Source organism: Dermacentor variabilis, chromosome 5 (assembly GCF_050947875.1).
Source record: "Dermacentor variabilis isolate Ectoservices chromosome 5, ASM5094787v1, whole genome shotgun sequence".
Taxonomy (NCBI): Eukaryota; Metazoa; Arthropoda; class Arachnida; order Ixodida; family Ixodidae; genus Dermacentor; species Dermacentor variabilis.
Genome location: NC_134572.1, coordinates 171,167,172 through 171,180,063, shown reverse-complemented (window position 1 = coordinate 171,180,063; position 12,892 = coordinate 171,167,172). Strand labels below are relative to the sequence as shown.

The following is a 12,892-nucleotide window of genomic DNA, read 5'->3' as shown; positions in this document are numbered from 1 at the left end:
TGGAGCTCGTTTATAAAAACTCTCGTTGTATTCAAGATGCAAGATGTATGTTTTGGTTGAATGTTCAAGTGACAGCTACGCTTGTCTCCTTCCTTATTTAGATTCTGGCTTTTGTTTCAATCCCCATGCATGAACGCCCAACTGGGTGATGCATGAAGATAGTGGGGAAAAGACGAGGGATAATTGGGAAGAACTCGGACGCCTTTTGGAACGTGTTCGTTTGCTATGCATATTAAAGTGAGAAAACTAAGCAGAACCCTTCTCGCGATGACTATCGAAGGTAATGCGTTGAGCATTGAATAAATATAGTGACACAACGTGTGAACGAGTTATGCATGCGGCGTATGTTGCAGCCGGATCCCTCTTTCGCGCTTCGCTGAGAACACTCGGCGCCATCTAGCACCACCGCCGCGAAGCCTGCGCGTGGCCTCCAAAATTCACAGAGCGCCGGTGCGCAGCGAGCGCTGAGAAACGCGTCATGCGCCAACCAGGCTACTCGCTAGCGCCTATTTCTAGACACGCTGCGCCATTCAGCGGCGCTGCCGATAAGTCCGCGCGTGGCCTCCTAGACGAGAAGCGTGGCTCGCCGGTGGCTGCGAACGCGGAGGATGATTCCCTCGAGTTCCCTACACTCAGTGGCACATACATAGCAACCCAAGCTGGCGAGAGGTTTGTTGAGGAATGGCACATGCCCACTGCATTTATGGCGCAACATTGCTTAAGTGTTGGCGTAAAAAACTTTCATTGAAAAGCTGCACGCAGCCAGTACATCTGCGGCACAGCCGCCGAATGTATTGGGTTGCTGTCCTTGAGGTACCCTGATGACGTTGCTTTGAGTCGTCTTGGCATCTAAAAAATTGAAGGAATCATTTTAGTCGTTGCAGAAGGGCGCATTCCCCGTGGCACATGCCTAGTGACTCAAGTTGGCATCAATGATGCTCGTTAGAGACCAGCACAGGCAGAGTTGCACATTCTCATTACTTCAAATCGGCGTCTGAAATTCCAGCCCAGCATCTACAGTGACCAATGTGGGCCTGAAAGAAATTCATCAACGATCACACTTATGTACACACTGCCACGTGCTTAGTGACCAAAGTTAGTCCCATTATTGGTTTCGAACCGTTACCTCAGCACAGTAGCCCTATGCGCTACTCACTTGACCACGGACTTCACAGAGGCCAAAGTAGGCGGAAAAGCAATTAGCTAAAGGCAAAGATAGGTACAAACATCCATGGACAGTAGGAACCTGGAAAGTTTTTGAAGTACCCTATCAATGCTAAAGCAATAAAGCGTTCATTCAATGCATAGAAAAGACAACAATTTTTTATAAACGCATCAAGTGCAGATGAACCTTTTCAGGGCACCACCTTATACACAGAGACACACAGTTTGCCACATGAAAGACCTGTTAAAGTAGACGCCACTTGGTTGTCCTTTAAGCTTATTTATCTTTACAGACAAATCATCTCAGCAACACTATTCACCAACGAAAAGCGTAAAAATATAATTACCTTCATAAAACGTTAGCTTAGAGCTCTGAACATGAACTTGAACGCCGTTTCGTATTCCTTTCAGCTGGCGATGATCTCGGTTTATAGGGAGCCGGACGAGTGGAATAGCGAAAGAAACAGGCTAAATAGCTGCACAAATGCATGTAGTCAGAACTAAGCAGAAGGCGGTGATAGAGGTTTTAGAGAGGAGCTCTTAGGCGTACGTTGCTGTGTTGAGAGTCTACGTGCCTCGGTATCTCTCGCTCTCCCAAGGCGTACCCTAGCGAACGAGCACAGCGAAGAATGAAAGAGCGAACGCAGAGCACAGCGGGTGATGAAAGAGGTAGGTTACGAAGAGAGAGCGTGGAGACAAGCGGAGGAGCAGGTTACAGTGAAAGTATGAGGCGTCAAGCGGAGGAGGAAAGTGTGGCGAGAGGTTGAGGAGCAAAGCGTAGTGCCGCGCATGACAGGCTCCGCGGCGACGACCCCTACGATATGGCGCCAAAGTAGCGCGCGCCGTGTGTTCACCGATAGCTTGTTGCGAGCGCGTCGACTGATACCAAATATGAAAACAAAGCGCTGCATGAGCGAATCTCTGTCTGCCGCGGCTGCTGCTAATCGCGATCACGCGTCTTCCACGCGCTGCCTCTCGCGATCTCCCGATCAACGAGGCAGTCGCGCCGCTCTTTGCTCTTTTAGCAGTGTGCCGCACAAGACAGATTTTCCGCACCATTTAATATATCGCGATGTGAAAACACGTACAGAGCTGCGTTCAAGTTGCACATTAGGAAGTATGGTAATCATCGGTGATACTTTTGTCTATTAACGTGTATAATGTATCATTGACTCAAACCTCTTTCAGCAGGATACCATGCGGATTGTTCACGTGTCATGATACGCTCCTCGGGATTTCGCAGTTTATCAGTTTCACCAGTGATTCCAAATATTCAGGTTCGATATAAATGGTTTCGACTGCATTCCTATCTAATAAAGGGTAAAAGTTTGCAAGAACGACTTTTCAGACCAGTGTAAAAGTCAATACGCTATTTGCTTGAGTGGTTTCGGTGATTCTGCGGAACCCTTGACAGATAGCAGGAAATATCGCATTATAAAGTTAAAACGCACCTTTACAATATATATGTTTAAGCCCTTCGCAAAGACACAATGAGGGATTGTTCCTGCACTTGTGGCGGCTCTGATGTCCAAGCTGAACCAATCCACACCAGGTTCGTCTTTTCTGCAACTCGAGAACGGCATTTTCTCTATGGAAATGGCTATGATGCGCATGGAAAACTCGGTGCGTGGTTCTGAATTTCTAATCTAAATACAGCCGAATGGCTCAATATGCTAAGTGCACCTATCATAGAGTGCGTAAAAAAGCCTTGCCTGAATAATCACAATGCCTGGCTGTTGTTTTACTTACGTACCATAGACGTAAGCGAAAACTGGGAACTTTGCAAAGCTGGGTGCAAAAAAGAAAAAAAAATAGACTAAGGGTGAGCAAAGTTTGCAGTAGTTATAGGAATAGGACACCAATCACACCGTCACAAAAAGTGCAAAAACCTAATAGACGCTGGAAAGCAGATCGTAAATACAGAGACGCGGCGGGTAGTTGTAGCTATGAAGAGCTGGCAACAGCTGTGGAGGTGTCCTTTGAGTGGCGGCAGCTATGAGAGTGTGCGCGCAAAAATATATACGGACCGTCAACGAAAGAACCAGATGGGACTCGCAAGAGATCAGCTCTACAATGCGCTCTAATGACTCGATGTCGAGGTTGCGTAGGTCGTCTTCAACAGTGGGCGTGGATGCCTGCCTTACTACCTTGCATCCACAGTACAATCTATGCTGAGACTGTTGCCTCGAGTCAGCCGGTCTGTGTTTCCCCGTCAAAGCCGAGCTGACAACCAGTTCCATGACACTTGTGGCCGCACTATAACGATTTTACCAGGTTTAGGTTTCAGCGTGCCTTGCTCCACCGCGATGCAGGGACAAAGAAAAGAAAACTATACAATCACACCGGCAGCAATCCCCTTATTCAATGTGTGCAGTACGAGGTGACGGGTAAAGGATAGAGCTCAACTTGTTGATGCCACTGTTGAGAATGTCAGTTTGTTCATTGTGTCCTGCATCCGGAATCTCTTGGTTTTTCGTCCTCTTTCCGTCATGATCATTGCTTCGTCGATATGAAAGGGGGCAATAACATTTTTAATGCGAAATGTACGTTCCTATCACCTTCCCCATCTGGCCTTCATTCGCATTTTCATGAACTTAATTCTCTAGCCTGGACGCTGAAGCAACATAAGTTTATTTGTGTATGAGATGGCCTATCAAGTTCACCTTCGTTGCCAACCCAAAATATGTACGAAACGCAATAGCTAATGCGACATCATTTTAAATGCGATGGAATTTCCTTGCGTGTCTCACGCAATTCTTGAATTCCGCTAGCTATCTGCCGTCAAATTTGTTGTATCGCAAAATAAGGAAAAGAAAGAACATGGCTGCCATAAGTGGGCCTTCACGTTACTCATACTGCAAATTCCGCCAAAAGATTTGTTGCAACCTTACTCTCCTGATTCTTAGCACAGACATAACAATCCACATTCAAGGTAGCACCCGAAAATCTGAAATACGTTCTTTTAAGGTGTAGCTGATGGGACTGATGTAGCAGATAATTCGTAAGATCTCAAACTCGCTAGAACTCAAGACAAAATGTCAAATTGGTTCATAGCCAATTTGGCACCTAGTCTGATGGCATTCAGGGTCCTGTACTCGTTGTGATAGATGTTAATTATCATCGGAACATCATAATCATGCTTAGCGTCCAACACCTGGTGACAATAAACATAAAGAAACATTAATAGTTTCACATGGCCATGTCACGCTGAAATGCTTTCTTATTTTCATAGCAATCTGAGATAAGCTCGGCGTCAATTTTGTGTGCTGCTGAAATCGCTATGCTAACATCCATTGTCAATCTGCAATAGAAAATTGGTAATAATTAAGCTGAAATGAAGATACTGGGGTTTGCATAGAGTACGGGCAATATATGTGAAATGGTTGCATTTTTAACATCTGTCTTACTTTTTCTACACGCCTTCTGGGTGTTAAACCGATTTCCTCGCATGCTCGCTACAAAACCAATCTACTGTTGCAATCAAACTGAACACTAATCAGACTTCAATTACGCGCAAGCGCCATACATCTATTAACCTTTTTCACTTGGCAAAGGCATAGAAAGTCGTGCTGAACATCCGGCAAGTGAACGCTGTCTTTGAGAAAACTTGGCAACAAAATCACGTCTGCGTACCTCTAAAGCAGTGTGCTTAAGTGTTACACATTTCTTGTTCTCTCTCATCCGCGTTCTATTACCGTGAATTACTACCTCAGGCTTCGAGCGCCGTGCAGCGTGTCCGAGTGCCAGGTTAAAAGTATTGCTCAGCTCCGCCCACAGCGCTGACGGCGACCCGTTTGCGCGACAGGCACATTCTGCAGTTACAATCACCCCGGGCCGCCGCGACTACGCATATCGCCGGGAGCGAAACCCATTGACTTCGGGAATTAGCAAGTGCGTGCGTTCGCTTCATGGCGTCGAAAGATGGGCTTCTCAGTGAACGCCCAACGACACGGCCTTTGTGGCCGTAGTCATTGCCTGCAGCCTTCCAGCCCGACCATTACAGCCGAAAATCTAATTACCGATGGCGCCATAATCAATCTAAACAAGTCTAGGCTGGTACATGCACAGCGCATATCGATTGAACAGCCTTTTTCTTCCAGGTTCTAATGGATTTTTTGTTTTGTTTTGTTTATCCTTCGACTTTCTTGCTTTTCTTATTATATGGCAAATTCCCGTTAAACAAAGGTAAATTTGACTGTACAAGGAAGTGACTGTGCAACTACAGTTATTATTTCCTGCGTTTATTTCGCAATTCACTCGTTGTTTTAGACACTTTAGGAAAGATCAAATATTTGGAATTGTGTTTTGAGATCTGCTACTACTTCAGTATCTCACCTCAAAGTCTTTGTTCAAGCAATATGAACCGTAGCAGTCTTCCCTCGACCTTCAAAGCAGATGTGTTCTGACCAGCCACTTGACTGAAAGAGTCCGAAGAAAGCCTTCAGAATTGCTTTTGTAATTATTACGATTGCTTAACCTCGCGACTGCATTTACTTTGCTTTTGTAGTTGTTACTTTTGAACGTGGAATAAGGAATGGCGAATATTTCAGCAGAAAGAAGAAAAAGTGCTCGGCAGGAAAAATGCTGTCAATTATTGAAGCAAAATTAATGAACAGGCACTATAATATTTTGACGGAATATATTCCCTAATTTCAGAATGAGACCACATGGGTGCACATACAGGGTGTTTCAGCAAACACTTTCAATATTTTTTATTGGTTGCCTGTGGCACATAGTTCAATTCTAGTTTGTGAGCCGGTCTAGTCGAAGCGGCGGGCACTACTTGCACAAAAAATTGAAATGCAAAATTAACTAATTTACACCAATTCACTAATTAACTTTCTAGCTAATTATGACGCATATTGCAATTTGCAAACTCTAGCAGTGGCCTTCCCAAGGCGGATCCACTTGGAACGAATTCTCAGGACGACAGTAGTTTGCAGATATAAATTTTCGAACTTTGCGGAGAAATGCATTGGCGTTCTACTTACTTGGCTGCTACAGTGCATGAAACGTGCGTTTTCTTAACAAATTAACTGGAACGCTAGTGCATTTCTCCGCAAAGTTCCGAAATTTCTATCTAGACACGGGTGCCATCTTGAAAATTTATTCCAAATGGATCCGCCTTGCGAACTCCATGGCTGTAATTTGTAAATTGCCATATGGACCATATTATAATTCGCTAACAACTTAATTAGTGAATTCTTTAATTAGTTGATTTTGCATCTCGATTTCTTGTGCAAGTGTTGTCCGCCGCTTCGAGTAGACCAGCTCATTAACTATAATTGTGATATCTGCCACAGGCAACATTTAACGATTTGTGAGTGTTCCCTGAAACACCCTGTATAAATGATGCTAAAAAAGAGGTGGATACGGTAAAATATCAAAACAAAATAAATTTTGCGCTACAATAAAAGTCACAGGAATAAGCAACGAATTATTAAAGTAAGCATTTTTGTGGTTCAAACAGGCTTACCAGAGCAGCAAGTACGTCGGAATATACTGCTAAAAGCTAGAACCGAGGTGACATAAAGATAACGACCGAGGAGACCTAGTCGATGTCCAATGCAGCGCAGGGAAGTTTCAAGAAGCAATTTTTCGTTGAAATAAAAATCGACAACAGAAGAAAAAGAAACTGGCAATAGAGTGTATATCCCTACGGAAATGGCAAAGAGGACAGATCACCACTGCCGTCCTTATATGCGCAAAATTTGACTACATGTTGTGATGCGGCATACAGTGTTGGCGCGAACGGTGAAAGATTTTGGCAATTCTGTCCTCCTCCGTGCACACAAAGTGCCCTAAGGACATCGCACCACACATTTTCGCTTTCCTGATACTTCAGACTTTGACGACCTCTTTTTTTTTCTTTTTTGACAATCTCATCAGCAAGGATGAAGCCGGCGGCTAACTCAGCCTTTATTCTTGTTTAAGCGTAATTTATTCTGCTTTCCAGCACAGCACGACTTCCACATTATTTCGGTGAACCAGGCAGTTACGTTTCAAGTTTCTCCTTCGCACTTTTCGCTTTTGTTGTTAGAGATAAATGGAATAAGGCCAAAGCGTTTCGCCGTCTCATTACGACACGCCTTGAGGGAAAGTTTATTAGGGACGAAAGTAATTTACAAACAGAAATTAAGCGAGCGAGGCTTCCTCATTGTCCAGGACGAGAGCATTGCTCTTCCAAGCTTGTTCGTTTAACGAGAAAAGACTGCAACTAACGAACCCGACAACAGCACCACACTGTTCACAGCTGCTCCTGTTATTAGTGCTTGTAGCGTTTTGGTCGTTCTGCTTTACTTGCTGCCTTTGACTTGCGCACGTGAATATACTGAGAACTAAATAAAAGTAAAAGGAGACGCATTTTACGAGAACAACTCGATTTGAGTATTCAGGCAGTCATTAAGGCAAAATGTTTTACTGAAATTAGCATGTGCGCTTGGCACTTGCATAGCTGTCTGGAAGCTATATTATTGGGTTGCAGAAAAAATGCCTGTTCCAATTTTTAATGTTTATTTGAATGAGGGTTACTATACAGGGATCACGGCTGCGTAGACGTAGCTTTCTCTGGTGGTGCAACATTTTTCCTCATTGAATAAATGTATTGAATAAACTTCACAAAACTAGACGAAACTAAAACTTGTTGCTTGCTGCACTAATTATAACGCTACCTGATGTAACGTCATGATTTATTGCCACATATTTTGAACCTATAGCCCTCATAACAATGTATACGTTCTAACATCGAGGAAATTAATGCATCATTTATAGTGAGAAATCATAAGGAGGGATTATCGAATATATCATTAGTTTCATTAATGATATTAAAACTAATGATATCATTAGTTTTGCTGCAGAATTATGCCCCAGGAGATTTCGCATGCCGCGAAAATAAATTACCGGCGATCGTGATTCCTTCCCGAATTACACTTTCAGGAAGTCAAACTGCATGCCATTTTCTACGCGAATTTGAGGGGAGGTAATTTATGGAATTTCTAGCTGCTGCAAATTTTGAGCCGATATGTACTGGAGCAATAGTTCCTTAGAGCAGCACATTAAGAAATCGACTGTGGTAAGCTAGCATACTTGCAGTAAAGCTTGTGTGCTGGTGTGCCTGATCTTGTTGGGCAAAATAAAATTTTTATTTATTTATTTCATACTGCAGACGAAGAATTAGTACAAGCAGGACAGGTACATTAAGCAAGATAAAAGCACGAACATAGAAGCTAACATAAGAAAACATTACGCAAAATTGAAACATAATAACAATTAACAGTACGTATTAAGGCTATAAGTCACAGAAAATCGGCTAAGATCAATTAGATGGTTCCATTCTAATACAGTTCGCAGAAAAAATGAAAACTGAAAATGATTAGTTTTAGCAAAATAGAGGGTTAAAGAACGTGCATGATGATGTGGTGTATGTCTATTGGACAGAAGAGATAAATATGCATGCGCGCCAAGGGGTAACTTATGATTAAGAAGTAGGTAAAGAAAGTTGAGGCGGATCTTTTTCGTCACAGTTCAAGTTTTTAATTATTGTTAGCTGCTATGAGTTCAGATGGTGAGCCTGTATATTTAAAATTAAATTAAACAAACATCAAAGCCTTACTTTGTACTGCGTTTTTACATTAACTAAGATTTGTGATACAGGCCTCTCGGAGCCGCTTAGGAAGTTCCAGAACTTAATAGAATCATTTTTAAAAAGTTTGGTAGGGTTGTTTTGAAGTAAAAATCCTTTGATTTGTGTAAAGCGCGTACCAAATTTATTTGAAGTTCATGAATAGCAACGGATCGTGGATTACTCCATTTCAATCGTTTTATTTGCGTTTTAAATTGATAACTTTACGGGTAATCAAAGGTGTGCGTTTAAATATATTTTTACATTTTCTCGGTATGAAAGTGTTTACGCAGTGATGGCCCATTTCAGTAAATCGCTTCCGTAGCGCATCCACATCGCCCTCATTATCAATAATGTCGGTGTAGCAACTTCCCATATATTCTACAGTAGAGGAATCGTTAGATCTTGACTAATCCTTGAGGCTCCGTACGGTTGTGCGCTTGCGAGTCACACAGTTTGTTAGAAGAATAGCTGCACTTACAAGATAGTGATCAGGCAGGCGTTCCAGGCACTTTGGCGTAGAACGATGATTAAGTCATTTCCACAGCAAACAGCTGAACTGCTGAAGCACGTGCCGAGGTAATTCATCGAAAGGAAGCGCACTGGTAGCAGCCACGAGCGGCTCCTAGCAACTTGACACTGGATCTTGCAGAAGGCTAAGGGTCTGCACAATGAAAGGAAACGGGCTTTGAGCGGACCGGATGTTTCCAATGCCGCTCGTGTATTTAGTGGGTAAATTGTTGATCGAGACTCCGCATTTTGGAGGGATTGGCTTCCTTCAACTTTATTTCTTTATTTTCATCCGTCGAGGCAAGTAAGCTGTTCCCGCGATGACAGAGAAGTGGCACCATGTGAACCAATGTAAAAACTCGTTATAGCGGTAGGGTAGCTACGATGGAAAAGGTGTGAAAATATGTTGAGTACGCTTAATTTTATCTATCGGTATTTTTTATTCTTTTATTTGTTTGAGCCCACTGCAGTCAAGAACGGTCATTGCAGGAGTGGGCAAAATGTAGAGGATGGCAGGGTAAACCATTAAGTAGACGTGAAAAAATAAAGTAGACATGTTACAGTCGCCAAGTTCACACATGGTCGCGGAGTGAGGTACTCAGGGGCCAAAAACTCTGATTCAGAGCACGCGAACCCAGGATGTTTATATTTAAATCACGCGCTAGCGACTTCATTTTCCTCGGTACGTGTTCTTTAAATGCTGATAACAGGGGGAAGGCGGGAGATGGAAATTGAAGACGATGAGCAAAACGAGATCAAGGTGAAAGCGGGAGCCGACGTGTCTACAAGTGGCCTTGAAGAAGACGTGGGAACTTGTGGAAATGTTGGCTCCTGCTTTCACCTTGTTCTCGTTTCGCTCATCGTCGCAAATAGTGACAGTATGTTTTCACCGTCATCGTCCGTGTCGCGCTGCCGACACGGCATTACATATATCTCTCTAATGGACCGCTGCGAACTCGCAGGCTGTTCCCGCCGCGCAAGCGGCTCCTCGGTCAGGTCGCAGACCTCGCAGCGGTCGGCGGCGTCCAACAGGAGCGGCTCGCTGTCCAGGGTCGGCTCCAGGCAGACCCGGGCAGCGGTGAAAGGCGCCGAGGGCTCGGCCGCCGGCGCCGCGGCCGCTGCTGCGCCCACCGAGGTGTCGGGCATCGGGGACGAAGACGAACGGGTCCCGCCGGCGCCGCCGCCGGCCACCGTCGGGGGCCAGCAGAGGAAGCCGCCGCACGAGCCCGCGCGCGGGTCCGCCTCGTCGCCGATGGACGCGGCGCGCGCGGACCCCGCGGCCGAACAGCCGATCACGCGACCGCTCCGGTCGCCACTCTCGCACGACGTACGCGACAAGGTGCGTGGAATGGACGCGGTGCACCCTTGAGTGTACCCTTAGGTCACGTAGCCGAACGGAGCGCGAACAGCGCAGGAACATAAGGAAATGAAGTCGACATGAGCGCTTACCAGCGGCTATTTTATACTGATATAGATTCGGAGGTTGGAAGGCACAGTTTTAAAGCTTAAAGTGTTTGGTCGTCTGACATCTGGTGACCTAACCACGAAGGTCTTATAATTGTAGCAAGCACCTTGTTCTTGAATTTTTTTCTTTGAACAGCTAGGCTAATTAACAATAACGCTGGCACATGGTATACAATTCTGACAAATCCAAAGAACAGAAAAAAAGAGAGGAGCCATTCCGCTCGGTGAAGGTCGATGATCAGAAAAGCTGTAGCACATCGTACAGTGTTAGACAAGGGTACAAGTATTTGTTTTCATAATTTAGTTATGGTAGTGACAATAGCTTAGTGATTGATGTGACATACACTGAATGGTTTGGTTACAACCACAGAAAGATTCCTGGCCAAAGTAAAACCAAAGTGAGTAGTTGGGTGACTTGGATAGGTGTGGCACGAAAACCAAACTCTCCTAGCCCAAACTGAGCCAACCATTTCTAGCCTGGTTTTGGAATGCCCGCATTCAAATCTCCTACAGTGATCACAGGGGTAGTGTCATCACGGCTAACCCAGGCAAAGTGAGTTGTCGTGAACTTCTAGATATCACACTCGGGCGTATCTGAAGATATATAGAGAGCGGATATCACAATTCCACCTTTCGTTTGTGCGGCATAGACATTCCCACAGTCGTTGGCATTGTCCTTTTGTGAGTCAAGGCTTTATGACTGTACATACACTTTATCTTTTGCGTATTTGGCAATGCCTCTTGCTCGTGAGTCCAGATGCTGTTCACTAATGATCACACTATGTCCATTGACTTGAAACAATGCGTGTTTCTTTATTTATTTGATTTATTATTATTTATTATTACTATTATTAGTGGCGGAGTGCTTGAAGCTCGCTTCACCTCCACCGGGGGTCGACCCGGTCTTTTTCTATCGCCGGGATTGGCCCATGCACCCCTTTTTTTTTTATTTTTACTGCTGAGGCACTGACAGAAAAAATTTGAAAAAAAGAACCCCTATAGCCATATGAAGTTTCGCTTGAGAAATCACAGTTTGGCATTGAGGGCAAAACATAAAATAATGAATCCTGGTATTTTACGGGCCAAAACTGCTTTGATTATGAGACACGCCGTAGTGGGGGACTCCTCAATAATTTTTACTATCAGGAGATCTCTTACGTGCCCCCAATTCACGGAGCACGCGTATTTTTGCATTTCGCCCCCATGAAAATCCGGCCGCCACGGCCTGGATTTGATCCCGCGACTTAGTGCTTTGCAGCGAAACCCTGTAACCGCTAAGCCACCGCGGCAGGTTTAAGGGCGGAGCAGCGAATGCAACATGAATATGTTAAAATATTACATGAAGTGTAAGGCTTGTAGCTGTACTCGCCGTACTAATTGCAATAAGGGTAAGCTGACTAAGTAAACACGCGTCGTCTGGCGTGTGTGCACACGTCAATAGAGAAAAACTCCTTGACTGCGGGCAACATCGCTTAGAATTACAGGGTGTTGTCGGCATTGTCGTGTTTTGTTGACACCGGGTATTATCTACAGGTTTTTATAGACATTTTTGCTCAGCCTTGACCTCTCGATCCCACAGCGCTAGGTCTGGCCATCACCCGCATCGAGTTGCAGCTGATATAGGCATCGCTCCTTGGATACTGCTCCGGGGAAAACGATGACACAAGCCGGCAGGGTCTGCGTGGTCTGCATAGCCTGCATAGGCTGTTTCACAATTCGTTACAGCAACCAAGGTTGTTTAACTGTTTAACGTGAGGACTTAAAGCACAGCTTCTTCGGTGAATCAGTCCCTGCTATTCGAACACGAATACTCCTAGACATCTTTCGCAACCTGACGTTCAAATTCTGACGCAATGTGAAATTGTGCAGCTGCTGTGAGTAATGTTCAGCTAAACACATACTATAACTACTCATAACTTTATTTTTATATGTAATTTTCGACGGAAAGAAAGCCCGCGTATATGTTTATAAAACGCACCGAGTGTCTCAACGCACCCAGGCTTGCAGGCGGAAAATTTTTAAGCGTGTTCTATTCCATCGTCATTGCAGCTCCGTGATCTGACTCTCACCACGCTGTTGCCGTCATGCTTTTACTCCGACAAAGTAGTGCAAGTTCTCTAATCGTATGGGTGA

The 12,892-nt window shown here is 44.5% G+C and overlaps 1 protein-coding gene across 1 annotated transcript in view; it reads left to right on the top strand.

The window, feature by feature from the left end:
- The window catches only part of LOC142583337 (uncharacterized), a 348,940-nt gene that overhangs the window by 324,775 nt on the left and 11,273 nt on the right, over positions 1–12,892 (top strand). The window contains exon 7 of the mRNA XM_075693760.1: positions 10,258–10,634. Within this exon, the coding sequence (XP_075549875.1) occupies positions 10,258–10,634 (377 nt within the window). The remainder of the gene's footprint in view (positions 1–10,257; positions 10,635–12,892) is intronic.